This window comes from Heloderma suspectum, chromosome 4 (genome assembly GCF_057233095.1).
Source record: "Heloderma suspectum isolate Gila_16-S chromosome 4, 16-S_ref, whole genome shotgun sequence".
In the NCBI taxonomy this organism is placed as follows: domain Eukaryota; kingdom Metazoa; phylum Chordata; class Lepidosauria; order Squamata; family Helodermatidae; genus Heloderma; species Heloderma suspectum.
The window spans coordinates 51,179,140-51,205,787 of record NC_139461.1 but is presented as its reverse complement, the minus strand read 5'-3'; the positions used below and the strand labels follow the sequence as shown (position 1 = coordinate 51,205,787).

Genomic DNA, 26,648 nt, shown 5'->3' with positions numbered 1-26,648 from the left:
CCGCGCGCCGGCGAGCTGCTACGAGCAGAGCAGCAGCGGCCGGGCGTCTCCTCGGTGGGGGCGCGGGCCAGAGGAAGGGGAGCCCTCGCCAGGCCCCCTTGGGAGGCAAGCCGCCCCGCGGCCACAAGGGCAGCCGAGCCCTCCAGCCCCTCACCGGCAGCTCCCCCGCGGCGGCGAGCAGGGCGGCGGCATCCCTGACGTAGCGCCTTCCTCATTGGTCCCTGGCGGCAGCACATGCTCAGGACATCTATGATAAAGACATGGGTCCCCGGCCTCCCCCGCGCCGCCGCCTGGAGCTCTGGTCGCGCCTGTCTTTCTCTCTCTTCTTGCTTGTAGTCTGCGACCGAGACAACTCCATCATCACCCCGCCGCAAACGATGACTTCTCCCGCAGAAGCTTTTTTAGGCAGATGGCGCCTGATCTCCAGCGACGGCTTTGACGACTATATGAAACGTTTGGGTAAGGCGGGCGGGGGAGACTTCGAGGGTATCTTGGCAAAAAGAACCTTTTCAGGAATTGGCTGGGGAAAGTATGGGACATCAAGGAGAAGTCTAGATCTCACATTCTCATTGAGTAAAAACACCGGGGAAGATTTTTAAAAGTGGGCGGGAGGGTTGGCAGAGGGGGTGGAATGTTTTAAAAAAACAAAATAAGCGATGCTACCGGAACAGAAGAATGAACTTCTTATTTCTGTTCATGTTCACAGCGTGTACACGTATACCAGTGTGTGCATTTGCATCCAAAGGTGCAGGCTGCAATTCTGTAGCTTATTTAGGTGGAGGTAGCCCTCCTGAACACAGTGGCTTTGTGCCTGTGAAAATAAGTGTACGATTTCAGTCTAAAGCTGTGCTACACATTCTGCTAACAGTGTAGTATTGTCTCTTGAAAGGGCTGGTTTGGATTAAATGACTGATTGCTGCTATGATTTAAGAGATTCTCTCTCTGCTTTTTACCATGAGTATATGTGGTAGGGTGTGTGCATGTTATGTATGTCGTATATGTAATTGTCTTGGGTCCTGTTAAATTGCCTTGCACTTCCCAAATTCAATCATTTTGGAGCATGCACAGCACTGTTTATCTAATATAGGCACATACTGTTTGTCTGGCTTGATTAGGTGTTGAAGATTATGAAGAGGAAATAGGAATTAATTACTTTTGCTCTCTTAGAAGCACGTGTCTTTCTCTCCTAGTTTATGTGGGGATCTGGGATTAGGAGCTTTGTGTCTCATTTTCTCAGCTCTGGAGAGACTAAATGCTCTGTCCAAGGTCTGTGGAGGCGCTCTCAGACTTGCTCTTTGTATCACACACACAGAGACAAACGGATATTGTTTCAAACATGATTTGGAGTTGCTGGGTGAAAAGATAAAAAGAGCCAGACCATCTACATGAAAGGGCATGTGAAAAGCCTGTGTGTGTGTGTGTGAGAGAGAGAGAGAGAGAGAGACAGAGAGAGATGGAAAGAGTGGGAGGGGAGAGGTGAAGGGCAGAGAGAGGAACTGGGTGAGAAAGGGACATCACATACTCACAGGACTGCTTTTGCTCTGAAATTTCCCCCAATCAGGAATGAGAACAGTTGGTAAAAACCTTTGAATGTTGCAACGCAGCCTTCCCCAACCTTGTGCCCTCTATGTATGTTGTACTGCAGCTCACATAAGCCCCAGCCAGCATAGTCAATGGTCAGGGATGATGGGATCTGTAGTACAAACATCTGGAGGGCACTAACATGGAGAAGGCTGATGTAATGCATGCTGCATTGCTTCCTATATGCACTGGAGAGACTGTACAGTGGGGCGGCTACTTTTAGTAGAATATCAGTCTAAATATTTGGCTTTGTGTATCTCTGCATGACTGGAAAAATGTCAGAATTAGCCAATTTCCTGCAACCATGCACTTGAGGACAAAATTTAGCCTAGTGATATCATCTTCATTATTATTTTCTTCACATAACTTGAACATTATGCTCACTGGGGATGAATAGTTTTGCACTTCATTGATAGATCTGTCACGTTATAGTGTGTTTAGAGAGCAATAACTCCAGCTGAGGCTGAAATGGGAAAGAATAACAGTTTCCTGAATTAACATGTGGCTATTTTGTAATAATCTTTCTTTCTATCCTTGTGGATTAATTTCACTAAAATGCAGTCAGAGTTCAGTGATGGTTCTTGAATAGAGTAGGTTATTGTCAGGAGCGCCCTAGCTGCCTCTTGCAGTCCCCACCAATAGCCAACTCAGGACACAGACGATGAGGAATTCTTTCCAAGACTTTATTCCTTTATTACTTTATGACTCTTTCAGAATACTAGTTGCTAGTGCCAAAGCAAGGAACAGCACTGGGTAAAGATAGCTGAGTAGCCTAAGCTCCAGGTAAGGCAGTTGGTCCCCGTTTGAAGGAGAAGCACAGGAAGACCCTGAACTTATGGGCTAGGGAGAGATCCTCCCTCTTTCCCTTGGGTCCTCAGGACGCGACCGTTGTTTGCATGCCAAACGAGCGGTACACCTCCTTTCTGCACCGTCCATCTGTCGTCGCTCCCTGCGTCTGCGCCAAGCATCCAGCAAGCCCCCCTCCAGCGCTCTCTCACTGCCAGGGTCACTATCTATCCCAGGAATGCTAGCAGGAGGAATCTCTGCCAGCTGCTGTTCTTGTGAGAGATGAGCGAGCTCCTCTCCCACAGATTGCTGTTCCTCCTCAGAATCAGAACTGCTCTGGGGCTCTATTGGCTCAGTTTCCACCCTGACATCATCCCCGCTCCCATGAGGCCCCCCCTCGTGCTCCGTCCCTGGGGTCCCGGGTTTGTGGGGGTACAGCTGGTGGAAGCGCCTCAGCAGCAACGGAGCATGCACATTTTCCATGGCTTCCCAGGATCGCTCATCTGGCCCTACCCCTTCTAGTCCACCAGATATTGCAGGCAGCTGTGAGAAAGGCGAGAGTCCAGAATCTCCGTGACCTCAAACTCCTCCTCCCCCTCCACCAGCACTGGCGGCGGGGGGGAGCCGGCCGAGCGATGAGGGTCATCAGAAACCAGGGGGGACAGCAAGGACTGATGAAAAATAGGATGGATCTTCATGGAGGGGGGGAGAGCCAGGCGAAAAGCAACAGGGTTAATCTGGGCTGTAATCTGGAAAGGCCCCATGTGGCGAGGCATGAGCTTCCTTGCGGGCGAGTGAGAGGGGAGGTATTGGGTGGACAACCAAACCCAGTCCCCCAGTTGCAGAGACGGACCCGGCTGGCGCCGCCAGTCCGCAGAGGCCTTGTAGGCTGTCTTAGCTTGCTCAAGGGAGTCCCGTAAGAGGCGGTGTACTGCTCGCAACTCCTCTAAAAAGTCATGGGCCGCCGGCACCGAAGAGGGAGCTAGGGTGGACGGGAAAGCCTTGGGGTGGTAACCAAAATTGGCAAAAAATGGAGTTTGGCGGGTGGAAGCATGGCAGGCATTGTTATAAGCAAATTCTGTGAGAGGCAGCAAGGAAAACCAGTCATCTTGCTGGTAATTGACATAACAGCGCAAATATTGCTCCAGAGTCGCATTGGTGCGTTCGGTCTGACGGTCTGCCTGTGGATGGTGGGCGGAGGAAAGACGTAGTGTCACATGGAGAAGCCCAAGTAGCTCCCTCCAGAAATGGGCAGTGAATTGGGACCCCCTATCCGAAATGAGACCCTCGGGCCATCCGTGGAGCCGGAAAACATGCGCCAAAAAAAGCTCCGCCGTCTCCCTGGCTGTGGGCAACCCAGAGCAGGGGATGAAATGGGCCATCTTAGAAAACAAATCCACCACCACCAGAATAGTGGTCTTACCATGTGAGTGAGGCAAGTCAATGATGAAGTCAAGGGAGAGCAGTTTCCAAGGTCCTGAGGGAGTAGGCAGGGGTGAAGCAAGCCTGTGGGCTTGTCTGAGGGGGCCTTCGCCCGCTGGCAGGTTGGGCAGGAAGCGACATAGGTCTTGATGTCCCGACACACACGAGGCCACCAAAAATCCTGCATCACTCCGTGCAGGGTCTTGGCGAAGCCAAAATGCCCAGCGGTGAGGGAGTCGTGGCACTGATGGAGGACCTTCTCGCGGAGGGGTCTAGAAGGCACATAGACCCGGCCAGAATGGTAAAGCAGGCCACCTCGCAAAGAGATGGGGGTAGAGTGGGGGAGGCCAGAGGCTAGCCCCAATTCCTCCACTTTTGTGCAGACAAAAGCATCCTGAGCCTGTTCAGAGTAAATACGTTACTCCCAAGAGTGAGGTACCGCAGCTGCCGCCAGGCTCTGGGGGGAAGAATCAGAGGGGGGGATTTCCCTCATCCCCTGGCTGGAGGTCAGGCTTACGAGAAAGATCATCTGCTTGTCGGAGGCCTTCACATGGCAAATCTTAAGGTGGAACCGGGAAAAAAAAAGCGACCACCTAATCTGCCGCTGGTTTAAGGCATGGGCTGTCTGAAGATGTTCCAGGTTGTGATAGTCGGTTCTAACTTCGACTGGGTGCTGTGCCCCCTCCAGAAGATGACGCCAGGTCTCCAAAGCGGACTTGATGGCCAACAGTTCCTTCTCCCAGATGGTATAATTCCTCTCAGACATGTTCAGCTTCCTGGAGTGGTAGGCGCAGAGTTGCAACCCGCCGCCGCCCGATCTGGCTGAAAAAGCACCGCCTGCACTGCAAAGTCAGAGGCATCAGTTTGCACTACAAAAGGCTTCCTCAGGTTGGGATGTAACAGGATCGGCTCAGAACTAAAAAGCTTCTTAAGTTCCTCGAAAGCCTGTTGGGCAGATGCCGTCCAATGAAAAGGAGATTTCCTGCCCTTAAGGAGGTCCGTGAGAGGAGATGTCAGCCGAGCAAAGCTGGGCAGGAACGTTCTGTAAAAATTAGCAAACCCCAGAAAACATTGCAAGTCCTTCTTGGTGGATGGAGCCTGCCAGGAGAGGACAGCCTGGACCTTTTCAGGATCCATCCTGATACCGTCAGCTGAGATAATGTAGCCAAGATAGTCCAAAGAGGTTAGGTCAAACGCACTTTTCTCCAGCTTGGCATAAAGATGATGCTCGTGGAGGTGCTGGAGGATGGCGGAGACATGGTGCTGATGGGCATGGGGGTCCTCAGAAAATATAAGTAAATCATCGAGATACACAATGAGGAAAGTGTCCAAATAGTCCCGGAAGATGGCATTCATAAAACGCGAAAACGTGGGGGGGGGGGCACAGGCGAGCCCAAACGGCATCACTAGGTATTCATACGCTCCATACCGGGTGCCGAAACAGGTCTTCCACTCATCCCCCTCCCGGATGCGAATCAGATTGTAGGCGCCATGCAGGTCCAACTTTGTGAAAATCTTGGCTCGCCCCAGGAGCTCCAGCATCTCCGGTATGAGGGGGAGGAGGTACTTGTCGGGGATCGAGACTGAATTTAAAGCTCTGAAATCATGCACCAGGCAGAGTACGCCCGATTTCTTGCGCACAAACATGGTAGGGGCGCAGGCAGGGGAGGAGGAGGGGCGAATGAAGCCACGTCTGAGGTTTGTGTCCAAAAACTCCCGCAGAGCTCGAAGCTCCGGCTCCGACATCGAATACAGCCGGCCAACGGGGATGGTCACCCCAGGAATGAGGTTAATGGCACAGTCAAAAGGGCGGTGGGGGGGAGCTGGTCAGCCTCCTTCTTGTCGAAAACATCCCGAAAAGCCGCATACTTCTCTGGGAGGATCACGGTAGCTGAAGAACTGCCAGAAGCAGACGAGAAGGGGGAGGAAAGGGTTAAAGCCTGGGCTGGGACTGGCACCTCGGTTGGGAGGCAATGCTCCCGGCAGTAGGGAGATGCAAACTCCACTTGCTGAAGCCCCCAAGAAATCTGAGGATTATGCTTAGAGAGCCAGGAAACACTCAGCACGATTGGGCATTGGGGAACCTTGGCCAAGTGAAACTGAATCTGCTCAACGTGGGACTGGGCACGCAGAGTGAGTGGAGCTGTAATCTGGGTCACCACGCCCGAAGAAAGAGGATGCCCATCGATGGTCTCCACTGCCAAGGGGGCAGGAAGAGGCAGGGTAGGAATCCTGTGGAAGAGGGCGAAGGTTTCATCCATGAAACTGGTCGTAGCCCCCGAGTCCACTAAAGCTAGGGCCTCCACCCCACCCCACTGGGAGGAGCGGAGGTGAACATGCAATAGCAGATGGGAGGGTGGGGGGGTTGCAGAAGGCACCCACCTGGTGGGGAACCAACCCCCACACTGGAGACTCCCAACAGGCTTGGGGGGCAGCCTAGTGAGGCCTGGGGATGAGGAGGAGGAGGAGGAAGGAGAGGAGGGGGAGGCAGTGGGGCTGCAGGTTTAGCATGGCAGGTTTTGGCGAAATGTCCCAGCTTTCCACACCGAAAGCATCAGCGCGCCACACGCCGCCGCTCTAGTTCCTCCGGCGGCAGCGGGGCTCGGGTAGCTCCCAGCTGTATCGCGGTCTCCTCCGCCCCCACCGCAGGAGCGGGGGGTGGGGGAGGGGGCAGGAAACGTGGGGGAATAGGAGGAGGGAAATCTTGGCCCCCGGTGCCCCGCCAGGTCTGCCGGCGCCCCTCCAGCCGACTATCTATCTGGAGGCAGGTCTGGATGAGGTCCTCCAAAGTAGGTGGGCTAGGCGTGCATGCCAACTCATCCAAGATCTCATCGTTCAAACCGTCCAAAAACTGAGCCACCAGCGTGGCATCATTCCACTGTAAATCCTGCATCACCAACCGAAAAGTTGTCGTGTAGCTGGAAAATGAGTCCTTGCCCTGCCTGAGGCGGCGAATCTCCCGAGAAGCCGTCTGCGTGCGCAGGGGGTCACCGAAAAAACTGGCCATCGCTGTTGTGAAACCTTGATAGTCCCCGAGCAGGGGGTCATTGGCGAGAAGAAGTCCCAAAGCCCATTTAGCTGCCACGCCTGAAAGTAGGTTAATGATGAAGCCCACACGAACCTGTTCTGTCAGGAAATCCTCAGGTCGTAGGCGCATGTACAGCTCCGATTGGGCCCAGAAAATCTGAAAAAGTCCTTTCTCACCAGAAAACGTCTCTGGCAGAGCCACAGGGCACTTGCGGCGGGGGGAATTGGGGGTGGTGGGGGTTGAACCGCAGCTTGAAGACTCTGTACGGCAGTCGTCAGTTGAGCCACTTGATCACGAAGAGCCTCATTCTCTTGCGTGAGAGCTTGCACCGCTGGGTCCATGGCAGCCTCCAGAGGCAGTTGGAGCAGAGAGATAAAAAAAAAAGAGGAACGGGGACCAAGCTGTCAGGAGCGCCCTAGCTGCCTCTTGCAGTCCCCACCAGTAGCCAACTCAGGACCCAGAAGATGAGGAATTCTTTCCAAGACTTTATTCCTTTATTACTTTATGACTCTTTCAGAATACTAGTTGCTAGTGCCAAAGCAAGGAACAGCACTGGGGAAAGATAGCAGAGTAGCCTAACCTGTGTGGTACCTCATCCCTATCTATGCTTCCTTAAGGACTAGAAATTTGCTTTTTCATGGTGAAAATTGGGGTTCTCAAGATGTTGTCTTGCTCACATGCAAGTGTGATCACAGGAAAAATGGGCGTATAGTTGGGACTCCTGCCTGTGGCTACAAAAAGTGTATGCATTGGGGAAATTGTTGAGCACTGAAGTTAGGGGTGTACAAAACCCCGCTTACCTGGCTCCGCCGGGTTCCGCTGGGGGGGGAGGCGCTCCGTGCCTCCCCCCGGAATCCTGGCCAGCCGGCTCCAGCTGCCCGCAGCTGGACATCCGGCCTCTGGGCAGCCCTTCAGGGATGCAAATGGCGGCTGTCATAGCCGCCGTCATTTGTGTCCCTTTCTTTCGCCGTGATAGGCTACATAAAAATTTACGTAGCCTATTACGGCAGGGGGAAAACCCCAGCATACACAAATGGTGGTAGCCGCTGCCATTTGTGTACGCTGGGTTTTTTTTCCCCCCTGCCATGATAGGCTACGTAAGTATTTACGTAGCCTATCATGGCAGGAGGAAAAAACACCCCAGCGTACACAAATGGCGGTAGCCACCACCATTTGCATATGCTGGGGTTTCCCCCCTCTGCCGTGATAGGCTACATAAATACTTACGTAGCCTATCATGGCCTCCGCAGGGACACAAATGGCATCCCTGCGTTAGCCGTGATAGGCTACGTAAGTATTCACGTAGCCTATCACGGTTGAAGAGGAAGGTGCGAATGGCAGCCACAAGACGGCCACCATTCGCACAGCAGTGCGGACGGGAGCAGGTAAGTGCTCCATTTTGTGCGCCTTTCATGGGGTGGGGGCGGCGGGCACTTCGTCCCGCGTGCCTTTTGTGGGTTGGGGGGGCGGGGGCTTCATTCCGCAAAAGTTTTCGGGGGGCTGAATGCACTGGCATTTGGCCTCACTGAGATCCGTTGCGGAATTCTCTGACATCCCTAACTGAAGTCACAAGCTGTACAGGCCTGGATTAGTTCCACAGTTTACACACTTGTCCTTTCACATGAAGGGTTCACTTGGTTCCTATGCCAAACAAATGGAGACAATAGTGGGGCTATCTACTATGGACTAGGATTGGCACAAAGTTGCCATGCACACCAGATTGTATTTTCTTGAATGGGAGAGAACCTTCCAAACTTTTGTAGGACTTCAGTGTCAAACCAGGAGGTTGATGCCCCCTTAGATGTACTAGTGGAGGCTGGGACAATTGTATATGTGTGCATAAGCCTGTCCTGTCACTCGATTTCTCATTAGTTGCTTGATCAGCTATTGGAGAGTCACTGACTGTTGAAAATCATGGTACTTTGAGTTGCTATGAAACCTTTTGTGATGCATTTTCTGTGATACAAGTCATCACTTGAAGTTGCTCCCATCAAGTGATCATAGAATCATAGAATAGTAGGGCTGGAAGGGGCCTACAAGACCATCGAGTCCAACCCCCTGCTTAGTGCAGGAATCCAAGTCCGAGCATTCCCAACAGATGGCTGTCCAGTCTCATCTTGAATGCCTCCAGTGTGGGAGAGCCCACCACCTCCCTAGGTAATTGGTTCCATTGTTGCACTGTTCTAACAGTCAAGAGGTTTTTCCTGATGTTCAGCCGGAATCTGGCTTCCTGTCACTTGAGCCCATTATTCCGTGTCCTGCATTCTGGGATGATCGAGAAGAGATCCTGTCCTTCCTCTCTGTGACAACCTTTCAAGTACTTGAAGAGCACTATCCTATCTCCCCTCAGTCTTTTCTTCTCAAGGTTAAACATGCCCAGTTCTTTCAGTCTCTCTTCATAGGCTTCGTTTTCAGTCCCCTGATCATCTTTGTGGCCCTCCTCTGAACCCTCTCCAGCTTGTCTGCATCGTTCTTAAAGTGCGGTGCCCAGAACTGGACACAGTACTCCAGATGAGGCCTAACCAGTGCTGAGTAGAGGGGAACTAGTACTTCCCGGGATTTGGAAGCTGTGCTTCTATTAATGCAGTCCAAAATAGCATTTGCCTTTTTTGCAGCCACATCACATTGTTGGCTCATATTCAGCTTGTGAGCCACAACAATTCCAAGATCCTTCTCGCTTGTAGTGTTGTTGAGCCACATATCCCCCATCTTGTAACTGTGCATTTGGTTTCTTTTTCCTAGGTGCAGAACTTGGCATTTATCCCTATTAAATGTCATTCTGTTGTTTTCTGCCCAGCGCTCCAGTCTATCCAGATCACTTTGAATTTTGTTTCTGTCTTCCAAGTTATTAGCTATCCTACCCAATTTTGTGTCATCTGCAAATTTGATCAGCATTCCCTGCACCTCCTCCTCCAAGTCATTAATCAAAACGTTGAAGAGCACTGGGCCCAGGACTGAGCCCTGCGGTACCCCACTCGTTACCTCTCCCCAGTTTGAGAAGGTCCCATTGATAAGCACTCTTTGAGTCTGATTCTGTAGCCAACTGGGGATCCACCAGATCATTGTTTCACTTAGCCCACTTTGAGCTAGTTTACTCATCAGGATATCATGGGGCACTTTGTCGAAAGCTTTGCTGAAGTTGAGGTATATTATGTCCACAGCATTCCCACGGTCCACAAGGGAGGTTACTTGATCAAAAAATGAGATCAGATTAGTCTGGCAGGGTTGGCTTCGAGTAATCACTGCATTGTTTTCAAGGTGCTTCCAGATGGATTGCTTTATCATCTGCTCCAGAATTTTCCCAGGGATTGATGTCAGACTGACTGGTCTGTAGTTCCCAGGTTCCTCCTTTTTACCCTTTTTGAAGATAGGGACAACATTAGCCCTCCTCCAGTCATCTGGCACTTCACCCGTACTCCATGATTTCTCAAAGAGAATAGACAGTGGTAGGGATGTCAGAGAATTCCGCGATGGATCTCGGTGAGGCCGAATGCCAGTGCATTTGGACCCCCGAAAACCGTTGCGGAACGAAGCCCCTGCCCCCCTACCCCATGAAAGGCGCGTGAAACGGAGCACTTACCTGCTCCCGTTCACGCTGCTGTGCGAATGGCGGCCATCCTGCGGCCGCCATTCGCTTCCTCCTTCTTCAGCAGTGATAGGCTACGTAAATACTTACGCAGCCTATCACAGCTAACGCAGGGACGCCATTCGCGTCCCAGCGGAGGCCGTGATAGGCTACGTAAGTATTTACATAGCCTATCACGGCGCGGGGGGGGGAACCCCAGTGTACGCAAATGGCGGCGGCTACCGCCATTTGCGTACGCTGGGTTTTTTTCCCCCCTGCTGTGATAGGCTACGTAAATATTTACATAGCCTATCACGACAAGGGGAAAAACACCCCAGCCTACGCAAATGGCGTGTCAGGGTGGACACTGAGCCCATAGAATCCCAGAGTAGTTCTGATTCTGAGGAAGAGGAGTCGCTCCTGGGATAGGAGCGCGCTTCTCTTTCCCAGGGCCAACAGCTGATGGAGATTCCTCCCACCAGCATTCCTAGTTTAGATAGCAGTCCTGGGAGTGACAGAGTGCGGGAAGCAGACTTGATGGACGCGCGACGCCGACGCAGAGAGCGGCGCCAAATGGAGGGCATGGAAAGGAGGCGTAGTGCCCGGTTGGCGCGCAAACAACAGCTGCGCCCAGAGGATCCAAGGGAAAAGGGGAGGGACTCTCCCTAGCCCTTAAGTTCAGGGGTCTGCCAGTGATTCCCTTTCAAACGGGGACCAACTGTTCCAACTTAGGGCATAGGTACTCTGCTGCTCATATCTAGTTGCTAAAAGTAGAGTTGTTAAGTTATAAAAGAGGAATAAAGCTTTGAAAAGAATCCCTTTGTCTGTGTCTGGACTTGGCTACTGGATTAGACTGAGAGAGGCCTCCAAGGAGCCCTTGACATGGCAGCGGCTACTGCCATTTGCGTACGCTGGGGTTTTCCCCCTGCCGTGATAGGCTACGTAAATATTTACGTAGCTTATCATGGCTCACTGCAGGGACGCAAATGACGGTGGCAACGACAGCCGCCATTTGCGTCCCTGCAGGGCTGCCCAGCGGCTGGATGTCCGGCTGTGGGCAGCCGGAGCCAGCCAGCGGCTCTGCGGCTTGGCCGTGGAGCGGAGCCAGCCAGGAAGGATTCCGGGGGGAAGCACAGAGTGCCTCCCCCCCCAGCGAGGATTCCGGGCGGAGGGACGGAGCGCCTCCCCCCACCTGAGGAGCCAGGTAAGTGGGGTTTTGTACACCCCTAGACAGCGGTTCTGAGAGTTCTTCTCCCAGTTCCTTTATTACTCTAGGGTGCAGTTCATCTGGCCGGGGAGATTTGAACTCATTCAAAGTCATTAGGTGTTCCTTGACCATATGCCTATCCATCTCAAGCTGCAATCCTGCCCCTTCAGCCTGTACTTTGCCTTTGCCAGGGGGGTCATAGACCCTCTTTTGGGAGACGACTGAGCCAAAGTAGGAATTGAGCACCTCTGCCTTTTCTTTGTCATCTGTTATCATTTTGCCATCCTTATTTAATAGCTGAACCACCATTTCTTTCCTCTGTCTTTTACTATGCACGTAGCTGAAGAAAGCCTTTTTGTTGCTTTGAGCATCCCTCAGCTTGTTCTCAGCTTTAGCCTTCCTGACACCATCCCTGCAATTCTGTGCTACCTGCCTGTACTCTTCCTTTGTTGCTTGGCCTTCTTTCCACTTCCTATATGTGTCCTTTTTTGTTTTCAGGTCATCTCTAAGCTTTTTGTGAAGCCACACTGGCTTCTTCTGTTGTCTTCCACCTTTTCTTCTTGTTGGAATTGTTTGTAATTGTGCCTTGAGAATTTCCTTCTTTAGAAGCTCCCACCCATCTTAGACTCCTTTTCTCATTAGAGTCGCTTGCTATGGGACCTTCCTGATCATTGTTCTGAGTTTATGAAAATCAGCTTTCCTAAAATTCAGGCTACGCATTTGACTACACTCGGCTTGTGCTTCCCTTAGCACCAAGAACTCAAGTACAACAATGACGCTTTCCCCCAGAGTTCCTGTAACTGCTCCTTTATCCACTAAGTCATCTCTGTTGGTTAGGATCAAGTCAAGGATAGCCGATCCTCTAGTTCCTTCCTCTACGTTCTGTAGGAGGAAGTTATCTGCCACACAAGTCAGGAATTTCCTGGAGGGGCCATGTTTTGCAGAATTTGTCTCCCAACAAATATCGGAGAAATTGAAGTCCCCCATTGGATTCCTGCATTGAGCAGGGGGTTGGACTCGATGGCCTTGTAGGCCCCTTCCAACCCTACTATTCTATGATTCTATGATTCTATGATTACTACTACATCATGCTTCCTTAAAACATTGGCTATTTGCTTTTCAAAAGTTTCATCCACATCTTCTCCTTGATTGGGTGGCCGGTAGTAGACTCCCACCACCATGTTCTTTTTCTTTGCTCCATTTATTTTGATCCAGATGCTCTTGATGGGGCTACCAAGCTCATCCTCCTGTATTTCTGTGCAGATATATGTATTTTTCACATACAGTGCAACCCCACCTCCCTTTCTGTTCCTCCAGTTCTTTTTGAACAAGTTATATCCTTCAATTGCTGTATTCCAGTCATCAGAGTCATCCCACCAAGTCTCAGTTATAGCAAGTCTCTTTGAGTCTGATTCTGTAGCCAACTGTGGATCCACCTGATGGTTGGTTCATCTAGCCCACTTTGAGCTAGTTTGCTCATCAGGATATCATGGGGCACTTTGTCGAAAGCTTTGCTGAAGTTGAGGTATATTATGTCCACAGCATTCCCACAGTCCACAAAAGAGGTTACTTGATCAAAAAATGAGATCAGTTTCATCTGGCAGGATTTGTTCTTGACAAATCCATGTTGGCTTCAAGTAATCACTGCATTGTTTTCAAGGTGCTTCCAAATGGATTGCTTTATCATCTGCTCCAGAATTTTCTCAGGGATTGATGTCAGACTGACTGGTCTGTAGTTCCCAGGTTCCTCCTTTTTACTCTTTTTGAAGATAGGGACAACATTAGCCCTCCTCCAGTCATCTGGCATTTCACCTGTCCTCCATGATTTCTCAAAGAGAATAGAAAGTGGTTCTGAGAGTTCTTCTGCCAGTTCCTTTATTACTCTAGGATGCATTTCACCTGGCCCTGGAGATTTGAACTCATAAAAAGTAATTAGGTGTTCCTTGAACATATGTCTGTCGATCTCAAGCTGCAATCCTGCCCCTTCAGCCTGTACTTCGCCTTTGCCAGGAGGGTCATAGGGAGAAGACTGAGCCAAAGTAAGAACTGAGCACTTCTGCCTTTTCTTTGTCATCTGTTTTCATTTTGCCATCCTTATTTAATAGCTGAACCACCATTTCTTTCCTCTGTCCTTTACTTTGCACATAGCTGAAGAAAGCTGTTTTGTTGCTTTTAACATCCCTAACTAACCTCAGCTCGTTCTCAGCTTTGGGTTTCCTGATGCCATCCCTGCAATTCTGTGCTACCTGCCTGTACTCTTCCTTTGTTGCTTGGCCTTCCTTCCACTTCCTATATGTGTCCTTTTTTGTTTTCAGGTCATCTCTAAGCTTTTTGTGAAGCCACACTGGCGTCTTCTGTTGTCTTCCACCTTTTTGTCTTGTTGGAATGGTTTGTAATTGTGCCTTTAGAATTTCCCTTTTTTTAAAACTTCCACCCATCTTAGACTCCTTTTCTCGTTAGAGTCGCTTGCCATGGGACCTCACTGATCATTGTTCTGAGTTTATTAAAATCACCTTTCCTAAAATCCAGGCTACGGGTTTGGCTACACTCGGCTTTTGCTTCCTTTAGAACCATGAACTCAAGTATAACACGGTCGCTTTCCTCCAGAGTTCCTGTAACTGCTACTTTACCCACTAAGTCATCTCTGTTGGTTAGGATCAAGTCAAGGATAGCCGATCCTCTAGTTCCTACCTCTACTTTCTGTAGGAGGAAATTATCCACCACACAAGACAGGAATTTCTTGGAGGGGCCATGTTTTGCAGAAGAATGAATAAGCTCATGTAAATGCCAGCCTTTACCTTCCTTCCAGTGGACTTGTGATAAAGTTTGAGAATCCCAGGAAAACGTGATGATGTCCCAGTCTCTCTCAAGAGAATGGAAACTGGAGCTCTGCAGTTAAGTGATCGAAGTCCATTAAGTTAATACATGGTTCTGCTCAAGAATCATATATCTTGCAAACTCCTGTTGATTGCTTTCCTTTAAAAAAGAAAGAAAGTCATCCCTGTTGATCTCAGCAGAGTGAGACTACAGGGATCACATTGTTAAATCTGTATTTAATTTTTTTAACTCTTACTCGACAAAGTGATGGGAGACTGTATTGAGAAAACAGTGTTTTGTTGATATGGCAAGATTTCTTTCTAATCTTACTGCAGAAGAGTGGGTACAAACGTTTTTCCCATATGGATTAATTTCACTTTCTACAGGCCAATATAATAAAATATCAATTGCATCTGGGGCAGAGTGTATTTTGTAATATGCTGAGGTCTTACAAAAGATCTGTTGGTCCTGTAGGGCAGAATGAAATTCAGATAGCTTTGATGAGTATCCTATTACCTGAGGTGTGGCAATATTTCTGCTGATTCACTGGATTTCTCCTTCCTCCCCACTCTTCTTATAAAAAAAGATGAGCTAACTTTTTAATTGACTGTACATGGCTGAATCTATCAATTGTCTTTCTGTCTGGTAGGTGTGGGATTGCCTATGAGGAAGATGGGAGGCATGGCCAAGCCAGATATTACCATCAAGAAGGATGACGAAACAATCAGTGTGAAAACAGAAAGCACTTTCAAAACGCATGAATTCAGCTTCAAATTGGGAGAGAAATTTAATGAAGATACGATAGATGGCCGGAAAACTCAGGTAAACGAAAGTTACCCACATAGTAAAAAAGCTGACAAATCCCTGATTAGAGCTGAGAGCTTTTCTACATGAGGCTGTTAATTTGCTGTATCTACTTTTGGTTTTGTCACAGAATTGAGATCTGAGCTCAACACAAAGATCTTTTCCTTTTCTGCTGCATAACTTCTAGGTGGTGCTGTGCTATAGCAGAATAGTGGAATATTAGAATTACACAAATAGGAAAACACCTGTTCTTTCACTTTCAGAAATTATACTCTATTTTCCCTGCTCTAAGAAATACCCAGGAAAGTGCTCATAAAAAAACAGAAGTGAAACTGGAGGATCACAAGATCATCTAAAGATCATCTGTAAACAACTGTGAGTAAGGAATCATGAGTGCACAATAAATGCCTCATGTAGAAAAGCTCTGAGTTTTGTTACATGAACAAGTCAGTCCCTCATTACAGATGTATTCTTTTTCCTCACAGTGCCTATACTGACACCATGAATGCCACCAGTTACTATTCTTCCACTGTCTACATTAGCCTCCCCAACCTGGTGCCTTCCAGAAGTTTTGGACTACAACTCCCAGCATTCCTGACCATTGGCCATACTGGCTGGTGTTGATGGGAGTTGAAATCCAAAACATCTGGAGGGTACTGGGTTGGGGAAAGCTGGTCTACACTCAAATAAACTTACTCATGAATCAGCATGGCCTTATTTTTGGTTTGTCAGTTACTGGGTTGGGTCCAGACTTAGTTATACACAGAGTAGATCCATTGCAATCAGTGGGACTTAATGTTAGTCATGAGTAATTTAATTGAAGACCAATTGATTTCAGTGGGTCCACTCTAGGTATGACTAAGTCTGAACCCAACCTAGTTTTTTATTCCTGCAATGCTGTTTGTATTATTTCTTTTATTATAGGCATTGTTATCCCACCCTTCAAACATAATCCCAGGGCAGCTAATTTCAAGGTAACATAATTAAAATATAAAGCCACAAGCTAAAAGCAATTCACAATGAACAGTGTAAAACAATAACCAGACTAACAGCACAATTCTATACATGCCTGCTCAGAAATAAGTCCCAGTGAGTTCCCAGGTAAATGGGTATGGGATTATACAGCCTTAGACAATTAAAGCTAACAAGCCTATGAAAATAAAAAGGTGTTTTGCGTAAAAATTATATCAACACAGGTGCCAGATATGTCTGGGTGCCACCACTGAGAAGGCCACCCTCTCTCTGGTAGCCATCACACCTTGTATGGCAAAGGAAGCTGGAGGAAGGTCTTCACTATTGAAGACCTGAATATCTAGGCAGGCACAGGTGGACATGAGCAGATACACTGCCCTGAAAATATGACAGGCTATAAAGGTCAAACCAGCATTTTGAACTGAGCCCAGAAACAGACCAGTTGGCAAAACACTGGTATAATATCATTCATAACTCCCAGTCAGTACATGCAAAGACCACAGGAAACATGCAAAGGCTGCCACAAAGACAATTCAAGCCAAACAAAGAGAATCCAAAAGGAAGTACTTCTCACATAGTGCATAGTTAAACTATGGAATTCGCTACCTCGAGATATAGTGGTGGCCACCAATTTGGATGGCTTTAAAAGGGGGTTGGACAAATTCCTGGAGGAGAAGGCTATTGAAGGCTGCTAGTCTTGATGGCTACGTGCTACCTCCAGTACCAGAGGCAGTATGCTTGGGTACACCAGTTGCTGGGGAACCTGGGTGGGAGGGTGCTGTAGCACTCGTGTCCTGCTTGTGGGTTCCTAGTAGACAGCTGGTTGGCCACTGTGAACAGAATGCTAGACTAGATAGACCCTTGGCCTGATCCAGCACGGCTTTCTTAAGAAACTTCAGCAGAGGAGCAGCCTTTTAGAACTGACTTTATAAATCAGGGGTGCTAAACGTCTTTCCACCTGAGGGCCAAATCCAGTTTAGGAAAAGCTCTTGAGTGGTGGGCAGGGCTGAAGGAAAAATGGGGTGGAGCCAAAGGCAACAGGGGTGGGGCCAAAACACCAGCACAGTTTACCTTAAAGTTCTTGCTGCCAATAATGACATCTTAGGAGAGGCATTTCAACCTTTTAGAATGAGGGGGGAAATGTAAGAAAGCTGGAAAACCACCAAATGATGGGTGGTCTGGGGAAAGGGGCTGGGATGAGGAAAGGGGCTGGGGCATCTGGGGAACCCACAAAGGACCACATTTGGCTTGCTGGTGGAGGCTCTTCACCGCTGCCAATGGGGACCAGAACAGCTGTAAGGCTGGAAACCAAAGTAAAAAAAGAAACAGCTGCATCAATTGAATTCCCAACATGTTTTGACACTTAACTGAATTCCCAAAAGGTAGAATACTTTTCAGTCTTCTTTGGAAGAGGCAAGGGAGAGGGAATCCTCCAAAAGAATCTCCAGGGGTTTTCCCCATGATAAAGACCAAGCGTCAAAACGTGTTGGGAATTCAATTGGTGCAGCTGTTCCTTTTTGGCTTTGGAGGTGCTTCACCCGTTAGAAATACTATATCTGCTTAGGCTTTTCTCTGTTAATGAGAAGGGCTTTGCACAGGGGCTGTTCAGGTGGTGGGGTCATTTCTGTGTGCTATGTTTGTCTGTCTCTGTTGCAATAACAGCTTTGGCTGCTGCTGGGTTGTGGTTTTTTCATGCACAGGGAAAAAGAATTCCAGTGAGTAGGAATGATAGTAACAGCAAACGTAACAGTTCAGCTGGGGCTATCCAAAGAGAAGAGGAGCAGGAGGGAGTGATTCCAAATACCTTTGGGTCTGAAGCCAGGCTTGGATCTTACCCAGAATCACATAGACGGCCTTCTTGTGGACAATTAATGGATCCCATTTCTGCAGATACTGCTATTCAAGCACAGGAATTTTTAATGCATAAATCAATTTCTAGATGCTTGTGTCTCACTGGCTTTCTGTAGTTCCCTCTAGCATGCAGTACATCAAGCCTTGCATGATCTGTTTCCCCATCCAAGAAAATCAGGTCTGTGGTCTAAATGCACATGATGCTGCAAAGTGGTGGAAACTCAGCTGGTCTGGGTCCAGTCAGTGCTGTGTTGGGAGACGGCCTGGTAACCCTGTGAATTAAAGGGGAATGGGAGTGCCCCTTTAATTAAAGCGAGTCACTCCCCAAAGTTTCCACCATCATAAACCTCAAAATTCTACTGCATTTCAAAATGGCACGTGCAGAGCTAATAACTTGATACTTGGCAACCATAATTTGGATGAGGTCTACAGTTGTGCAAATGTTCAATCCGATCTGATAGAAATTGTTATAGATACAGTGAGTTAAAAAGTGCTGAAAATTTATACATCTGTACTTTTTCTCAAGCTGCGGCTAGGCATATCATATAATTCTTCCAAATTCTGAGGAAAACTACTGATGTACTTTATTCAGGCTTGTTGAGGGGTTGTGCCTTTTCCTGTCAGCATTCTGACAGTAGGGGACAGCTGGCAGGGAACTGTCAACTGAGGTAAGAGTGAGATAATCTTGATAACTGAGGGAATCACTCTGCCTGACAGATAGATCACTGATGAAGAGGGGATAGGATATGGTGGAATCCAGTGCAGGCTTACTCAGAAGTAAGCTGTTCTGAACATAAAGGACACATCTATTCATTTGTACACATTTACTCAGTTAACAACTTGTTTGTATAGTGTTTTTTAGTTTAGATTGTTGTTGTTTTCAGCACACTGTAATAATACAGAACACCTTAAAAAAAAAAACAACAACAGTTCACCAGTTTAAGAACCTTACTAGTTTAAGACCAGAGTTAAGGCTATCTCATGTTGGCTCAAGCTCCACAAAGCTATGACATTGGAAGCTTAGGCTGATGCCTTAACAGACGTGTCCCATGATCTGTAGCGATGTTGTACAATGTTAGAAATCAGGCTTGCTTACAAGCAACAAACAGGCATGGGTCAACTCACAGGAGGATTCCTCTAGCACAGTGGTTCTCAACCTTCCTAATGCCATGACCCTTTAATACAGTTCCATAAGTTGTGGTGACCCCCAACCATAACATTATTTTCATTGCTACTTCATAACTGTAATTTTGCTACTGTTATGAATCGTAATGTAAATATCTGATATGCAGGATGTATTTTCATTGTTACAAATTGAACATAATTAAAGCATAGTGATTAATCAACCCCCACCCAAGAAGAGACAGGGCTCCTTTAGCCCATTAACACCCCCTTCACCCCTCACTGCCCAGCTCACCCCATAGGGACTAGCCTCTGCTTCCCACGACCCCACATAGGGCTCCTCTCCCAGGTCGTTTTGCCCCTAAACACCCCCTTCACCCCTCACTGCCCAGCCCACCCCATAAGGACAAGCCTCTGCGGCCCACGACCTCCAGGTCCTCGCCCAGCCTTCTGACCCACCCCATATGCTTTTGCGCTGTGCCCTTCTTCCACACACCCTATAGGCCTCCCTTAGCCCATATAAAAATGCCCCCTTCACACACACCCACAGCCCAGCCCACTCCTCAGGGGCAGGACTGTGTGTGCCGCGCCCCAACCCCACAGCCCGCCTGCCCCCCGCGGAGTGCTTCGCAGCTGCCCTTCATCCCCACCTCAGGGATCCCCGAACCCACGCAGGGGCCCATCTCCTCCTCGCCCCACAGCACAACCCACCCCACTCCACAGCATCAGGCCTTGGCTTCACACACCGTCTTCACGACCCGCGGCGACCATCGTGGCCTATCTCCCCTCACCCTCCTGGCTTGCGGGGGCCACCCTCCGCCCACAGCAGCCAGGCCTCAGCTCCCTTCTCTCCCCACATCCCCTAATAATTTGGCGTGCAGCTCTGGACACCGCTCCTCCCTCCCGCCGTCCCTCGTATCATGGAGATCTTCCCTCACCCGCCCATAGGCGGCGACCCTTCGGCCGCTCTGCCTCCCGCCATCTCCGATTTCTCCACATGCCATCCTTGCCTACCCCACGGCGGGCGGCCGGGCCTAGCTGGGCCTTGCAGGCGGCGGACACAGACACGCCAGCCCTGCCTGGCTCTCTCCCCGTGCTCTTACCGCTTAGGCCGCTGCCGCTTCAGCAGCCCCCCAGCCGGCCACATGCGCTTCCTGGTCCGGCCTCCCCGGGGCGGAGCACACTGGACCCCGCCAGCCAGTCACCCCCGTAAGGGGAGCCACCACCGTCGGCGCTGGAGCCTCTGGGCTTCCCTTCCCTCTTCACCTCCCCTTCTCTCGCCTCCCTCACCCGGAGCCTCACAAAGGTGCTAGATTCGATCTAGCTTATCTGCATGTGGGCGGACCCTCCTGGAGACGGATAGAGGAGCGGTGTCTCGGTTCCTAAGACCATCAGAAATATGTGTTTTCCGATGGTCTTAGGCGACCCCTGTGAAAGGGTTGTTCGACCCCCAAAGGGGTCGCGACCCACAGGTTGAGAACCACTGCCTAGCAAGACAGTAAGGTTCAACTGCTTCATAAAACAATACTGAGGCGTCTTTGCTGGTCCCAGGCACTCCATCCTCCCCATCTGGATTTGGGCCTGAAAGATCCAGGAAAAGTGTTGGTGCATGGCAGATAAGTTTTGAGCATGTGCAATTTGTGACATTGCACAACATCATTACTGATCATGGGACATGTTCATTAAGGCATCAGCCTAAGCTACCAATTTCCTGGCTTTCTGGTGCTTGAGCCAACATGAGATAGCTTTAACTCTGGTCCTAAAGCGGCAGGGTTTTTTTTTATCTTTGAATACAGTCTGGATTGAATTTTAGTGAAGAAAAGTTGGAGATAAATGTAATGAATAAAAATTACTGATGGTTATGGTGTGCTAAAGCAGAGTGCTCCTTTGTTCCTGAGCTGTGGAAAATGGTGGTAATGCCTGTGATGTAATGGTAAACCATGGTTTAGCATTATGGGAAGGATCTCTCAGCTCTCTCACACCCCTCTCCTTCTCTGGCATGGCTGTGAGATCAGAAACTCCCGCTTCTGTTTCAGATTCAGTGGGTTCCATGTGTCATCTGAACTCTCCACTGTGGTTCTTCTTAACCATGGTTGGTTGAAACAAGCCAGCTACATAAACTATAATTTGAAGTTGGCTTGTTTCAAATAACCACCATTAAGTTTAACCAGGTTCGGACAACATGGCAAGCTGTGGTTAATCTAAAATGGATGCAAAATCTTTGAATTCCTTCTTGCAGCTGTGCCAAAGGAGGGGGTGGTGGTGCATGACCCTGAGGCTTGCTGTGGCTCATAAGATTAAACTATGATTTAATGTTATGTCTGAACCAGCCCAGTATGTGTCAGCTGCTTTAGCAGGGCAAATGTAGAAGTCTCTTTAGTAGCAAATTTCCATGCATTACACTCACCAAACAGCTCCAGGTTTTTGAGGGCCCTTGGGCAAGACTCCTCAATGGGCTTCCTTCCCTCAGTGAGTCTACCTTCTTACCCCCATTGTCACCAGCTGCTATTGCTTTTCGTTCTCTTTCATTGCTACCACTTGCTTGTTTGTTTGATGGACGGTCAGCGAGTAGGCAGCGGCATCTGCTGCTGTTCCTTGTCACTACCAGCGTTGTCTGGGCCAGAATGAGGGGCAGGTGAACAAGCAGGTTGCAATGGTGAAGAGGAGGAGCAAGTCCAGGGGGCTTTTGTCAGTGGGCCCCTGCTGAGGTCTGAGCCCTCAGCAGGTGCCCAACCATGCCTCCCTTTCACACTGGTCCTGACCTCCATATTCCACAAACCAAAACTGTGTTACATTAGGTTAGCCTGTGTAAGGCTAAAACAGTTCTCAACAGAAGTAGCGTAATACCAACTTAAAATCTCACAAAACAGTGCGTAAGCTGTGGCTTCTGGATTCTTTTTCTGATGGACTAAAATGGCTACTGGCATTTTGCTACTGTTCCCAGTGCAAATGTATGTTGTTGCTTTTCAATAATCCCTTCAAACGTATTGCAAGAAGGGTGAGTTCATAGTATGCTGGTCCAGTTTCATATACTTGAGCAACAAAAGAACACGTTCCCCCGCTGTGCAGTGGAAGCATGGCATCTGAGTCATACCTATATTTCTCAAAACAGCCAGGTTGCAGAGGCCACCTGAAGGATTCCGGGTATCTTCCCTGGGTGTGCCAACTCTGTGGTTAATGCTAAGGAGCTCTCACTTTCATGGCAAAGGAGGCTTGCCAAGGTGATGCTCCCTTTCAAAGGCTTCGTCACCAGATGGGGTGCAAGCTGATCCCGTAGCCCTTTCATGACGATGTGCCTCAGTTGCCAAGTTGTGTAACTTCTTGGCTTCTGAATGGTCTGGTAGATAGGGGATCCCCCCAGATTACAGCAATAGGAGCAAAAACCAGTATGTGCAAGAATACTGGCCATCTGCCAGGACCTTTCCCTCACCTCCAATTATAGTCATTCCCAAACTGATTCCGCCTTTGTGGAAGAGCTAGTTTTAAGTTATTCCCAAAAGATGAAGTCTGGAGATGCATTATACACCCTACACAACTCTTTACCATACACTCTTTTAAAAAAGAAATAAAAGAGTAGTCCTCTTTCTGTAAAAAATTTTAAAAAATAAAAGAGAGAAGGTCCTCAGTTGGAATGATGGAACGCTGAGAACCCAAATACCATTTTGCTCAAAGGAGAGCCAAAGTAAGAAAGCTGGCAGATTCTGGGGTATCATTAAGGGTGGCAAAGTGGGAGGCATGGGCTTGTGTAACTCATGGGCACTATCAGCTGGGAAGTTGTGCAAGCATTTAATGACTAACCTGCTGATTGTTAATGTGCCTTGGCATCGTTTGAATGATATGCCTTGAGCACAGACATGTCTTCAGCTAGTCCTGATCATACTTGGCCAGGGGGTGGGGAACCCTTTTCAGCCTAAGGGACAAATTCCCTTTCAGAAAAGCTCTCAACAGCCACATTCCATTTTTAAAAATTATTATTTATTACATTTATATCCCGCCTTTTTCCTCCTTAAGGAACCCAAAGCAGCATACATAATCTTCTTCCACCATTTTATCCTCACAACAGCAACCCTGTGAGGTGGGTTGGGCTGAGAGACTGTGACTGGCCCAAAGTCACCCGGTGAGCTTCCATGGCTGAGTGGGGACTAGAACCCGGATCTCCCGACTCCCAGTCCAGCACTCTCACCACTACACCACACTGGCTCTCTTCCAATGGTTGTTGGGGATGACGGCAAAGTGTGCAGGGCCCAGAATACAAAAAAGATCAGCATATTTGAGCTTAAAGCCCTTACTGCCAATAACTGAGCCACAGGAGAGGCATTTCAGCCTTTTAGAATGGGGTGAAAACAGCACTAAAGCCAGGAAACCACCAACGATCGGTGGGGTTAGTGAAAGGGGACATAACCATCTGGGGACTCGAGGAAGGCCAGATTTGGCCCCCAAGCCTGTACTCAGCCAACATCAAGCTTCTGACAAAGGCCAGTACAGGTTTTTACAGAGGAAAGAGTACAGCCACCTAGGACAGTCCCAGAATGTTTCATTTTTTATTTTTCAGATTTTTCAGCATCCTGGGCCTTGAAGGCAGAGGGTTGTATTGAGTGTTAGTCCTACACTGAGTAGCCTGTTAATTTCAATGGATCTACTACTCTATGTTGGACTAACATTGGAAACAGCCTTATACTTTTTTTAATTGTCTGTAATAATAGTCATGTGTGTTTCTGTTTTGGGGGATGGGGGTGGTCGTGCAGATTGCTGTGTTTCTGATCGCTTTTCCTTATTCTTTCCTTCATGGAAAAAAGAGTTGGTTAGCGGATGGGGTGTGGAATCCTTGGATTAAGGAAGAGCTTCAATTCTCTGGAGAATTTATGCTGAGGAATTTGGGGTGGGTGAGGAGCTGGAGGTCGACGGTAATCTTAAAAAAATAGACATGTGAGGTGGGAGAGAACTAGGGTTCTCAGACATGTTTAATTTGGCGTGTGTATATTATTATTTCAGTTCTGTCTCCTTTGTTTTGGTGAGAGGAACTTTTTCCATACCCAATTACAATCTGGGAAAGCAGGAACATGCTAATTTCCCCCCAACAAACAGGTGGATGCTGTACGTGATCAGATGGCCTATGCAATACGTTACCATTCGGCACATTAAGGACCTAGCTAAGTACCAAAATTCTGTGTTATTTTACAGACCCTTATCACCTTAGATGATAATAACGTATTGACCCAGCACCAGGAGTGGGATGGCAAAGAGACCACAATAACGAGAAAGATAGTTGATGGAAAAATGGTTGTGGTAAGTAGAATTTCCTTCTGTTTTCCATGTCTTGTACACAATAGCTGGAATGTGATAAGAATCCATCTGCATTGCCCTGTTCCCCAGCAATCTGGAGAGAGAAGGAAAGACTTATGAATGAACTTCCTTTGTCTTCCAGGAATGTGTCATGAATGATGTCAAATGTATCCGTGTTTACCAGAAAGTATGAAGACACTGGCTTCCATTTTGGACTGGCAATTAGTGACAGACAGTTCAGTTCCAGGAACAAATGTAATCTACGCTCCATTTGTCTCATCTCTTCCCTTCCACCCTAGTTTTTTTAAAGCATCTTTGAGAAATCAGTATTGTATACAATTAAATTTCAAGCCCTCAATGTAACTACTGAGAACTATTAAATCTGAAAATTTCAAGTAGAACTATTGTAACTGTGTTGTAATTTTTAGGGTTTTTTTCCCCACCTCTCAAGAGTAGTTCTAGAAAACTCCAGTTAGATAAGTTAAGTACTGGGAAGGAGTGATTTAGTTCCTATTTAGATATATTATGAGGAGAATGCTAGGCACGTATACCATGTGCTCCTAAGCATGTTTTCACAGAAGGACGTCTTGCTGAGTTCACCCGCACTCCCTAGTGAGTGCGCTTAGACTTGCAGTCTTTAATGCAAATAGCTTTTTCGTTCAGTTGCTCATCTGGCACTGATGTAGTGGCCAAGTGGAACAAAACCTTCTAGACTTTAAGAGGGTTTTATTAGCTGCAAGTCAAAATAAAAATTTCTGTTTCTGTGTTCTGGGTATAATTTACTAGTGCTGGGCTGAAACCTTTCTTTAAATTTCCCAAAAATATCGCACCCACATGAAAATGGGGTGTGATACTCTATTGTTCTGCAGAAGGGAAGATTTTCTCCGAAACCTTTGCAGGGGATGCTGCAGCTTACCATAACTGTACTATGTGGTTTTTTGCTCTTTTAAAAAACTTTACGACAGGCATCCCATGTGACCCCAGCCCTGACTCCATTTCCTAGGGCCTTGGATCCCTGAGTGACCAGAGCTCTGTGCCCCCTCTCCAAATAATCTCCCCCTGCATAGCAAATTAAGCTGAGAAAAACGTATTTCATTGGTTTGGGATAAACTCTGGCAGGGTGAAAATTAATTGAATAATGTGTTTTATTTGAGATTATTTGGATGGAAAAATAATTGGCTGGCTTTGCCTCCTGTGAAATATTTTAAATCCTAGTAAATATATCTACTTTTGCTTAGATACTAGCTGATACTTACATTGCCCGGGATGTAATTTTGTCATAGGCACTATTTGTTAGAAACACATTAAGGTAGGTTTACGCTTCTCGGAAAGGCCCCATAAGAAAGGTGAAAAGTTGAATCCACCAGACTTGATTAAAAAAGCACAATTATAATGAGCAGATTGAATTAAAAACACTACTGAAAATGCAAGAGACTGAATCTGTAAGCACTACTACAATATAATCCACACCGAATCTCATACCGCTATTAAAATTTTCAACAGGGGCTTCCTTGCTGAAAATTGCAGGAACGGGGAGAGAAACTAAATGCCCTCCACAATCAGAAAAGAAACCATGAGTAAAGGGGAGGGAACAAATGGCAGCCAGCCAATCCAAGGTGAAGGAAGTCAGAGTGAATGGGAGAGAGACCAATAGAATGAAAGATGGCCAGTAGGATGACTTATAGCTGAAATCAGAAGCCTGGCCTGCACCATGATTGAGAGGGGGTACTTGTTAGTAGGGGAAAGTATAAACAAAGTAATAATGTAACCCAGCGACTCCTGTCATACACTCTGGCAAGTGAGAATGTGAAGTAAAAGGGGCAGCAACTGTAGGGCCTAAATGGCAGGCTCAGTGGGCCCCTACAGTGTGATTACACCCAGCGCAGCTCCCCCTTATTCCTTGCATTACAGACGGCTCTGCAGCCAGCCACAAACCCACACACAATTTTTGACTTATATATATATATAGAAGATAAATCTATGCAAATATTATGCAGATTTGTGTCCTGTGGGCCTGGGCCCTGAATCTTTTAAGTACCTAGCAGCACCCATGCTTTAAAACATGCTGCTGTGAGTGGCCAGCCACTTTCTTTACACCACTGCCACACTTCCTGGAGTGGCTACTTTTGTTTTAAAGTAAAAAACAAACCCCCAAACCATCTGCCATGTCATACAGTTATGGTAAGCAATAGCCCCCCTCCCCACAAAAA

The 26,648-nt window shown here is 48.1% G+C and overlaps 1 protein-coding gene across 1 annotated transcript; it reads left to right on the top strand.

Moving 5' to 3' along the window:
- The first annotated feature begins 282 nt into the window (after nt 1-282).
- Nucleotides 283-25,866, top strand: LOC146346826 (fatty acid-binding protein 5-like). The gene is made up of 4 exons (XM_084849236.1): nt 283-459; nt 15,056-15,228; nt 24,337-24,441; nt 24,581-25,866. Exons 1-4 carry the CDS (start codon nt 378-380, stop codon nt 24,629-24,631), a joined length of 411 nt encoding a protein of 136 aa, XP_084705362.1. The 5' UTR covers nt 283-377; the 3' UTR covers nt 24,632-25,866.
- The last annotated feature ends 782 nt before the right edge of the window (nt 25,867-26,648 follow it).

Excerpts from the sequence above, each read along its gene's own strand:
- LOC146346826 (XM_084849236.1), top strand. The coding sequence starts at position 378 with ATGACTTCTCCCGCAGAAGCTTTTTTAGGCAGATGGCGCCTGATCTCC. Across the intron at positions 460-15,055 it reads CGACTATATGAAACGTTTGG|GTGTGGGATTGCCTATGAGG; the intron begins GTAAGGCGGGCG and ends TCTGTCTGGTAG. Across the intron at positions 15,229-24,336 it reads TAGATGGCCGGAAAACTCAG|ACCCTTATCACCTTAGATGA; the intron begins GTAAACGAAAGT and ends GTTATTTTACAG.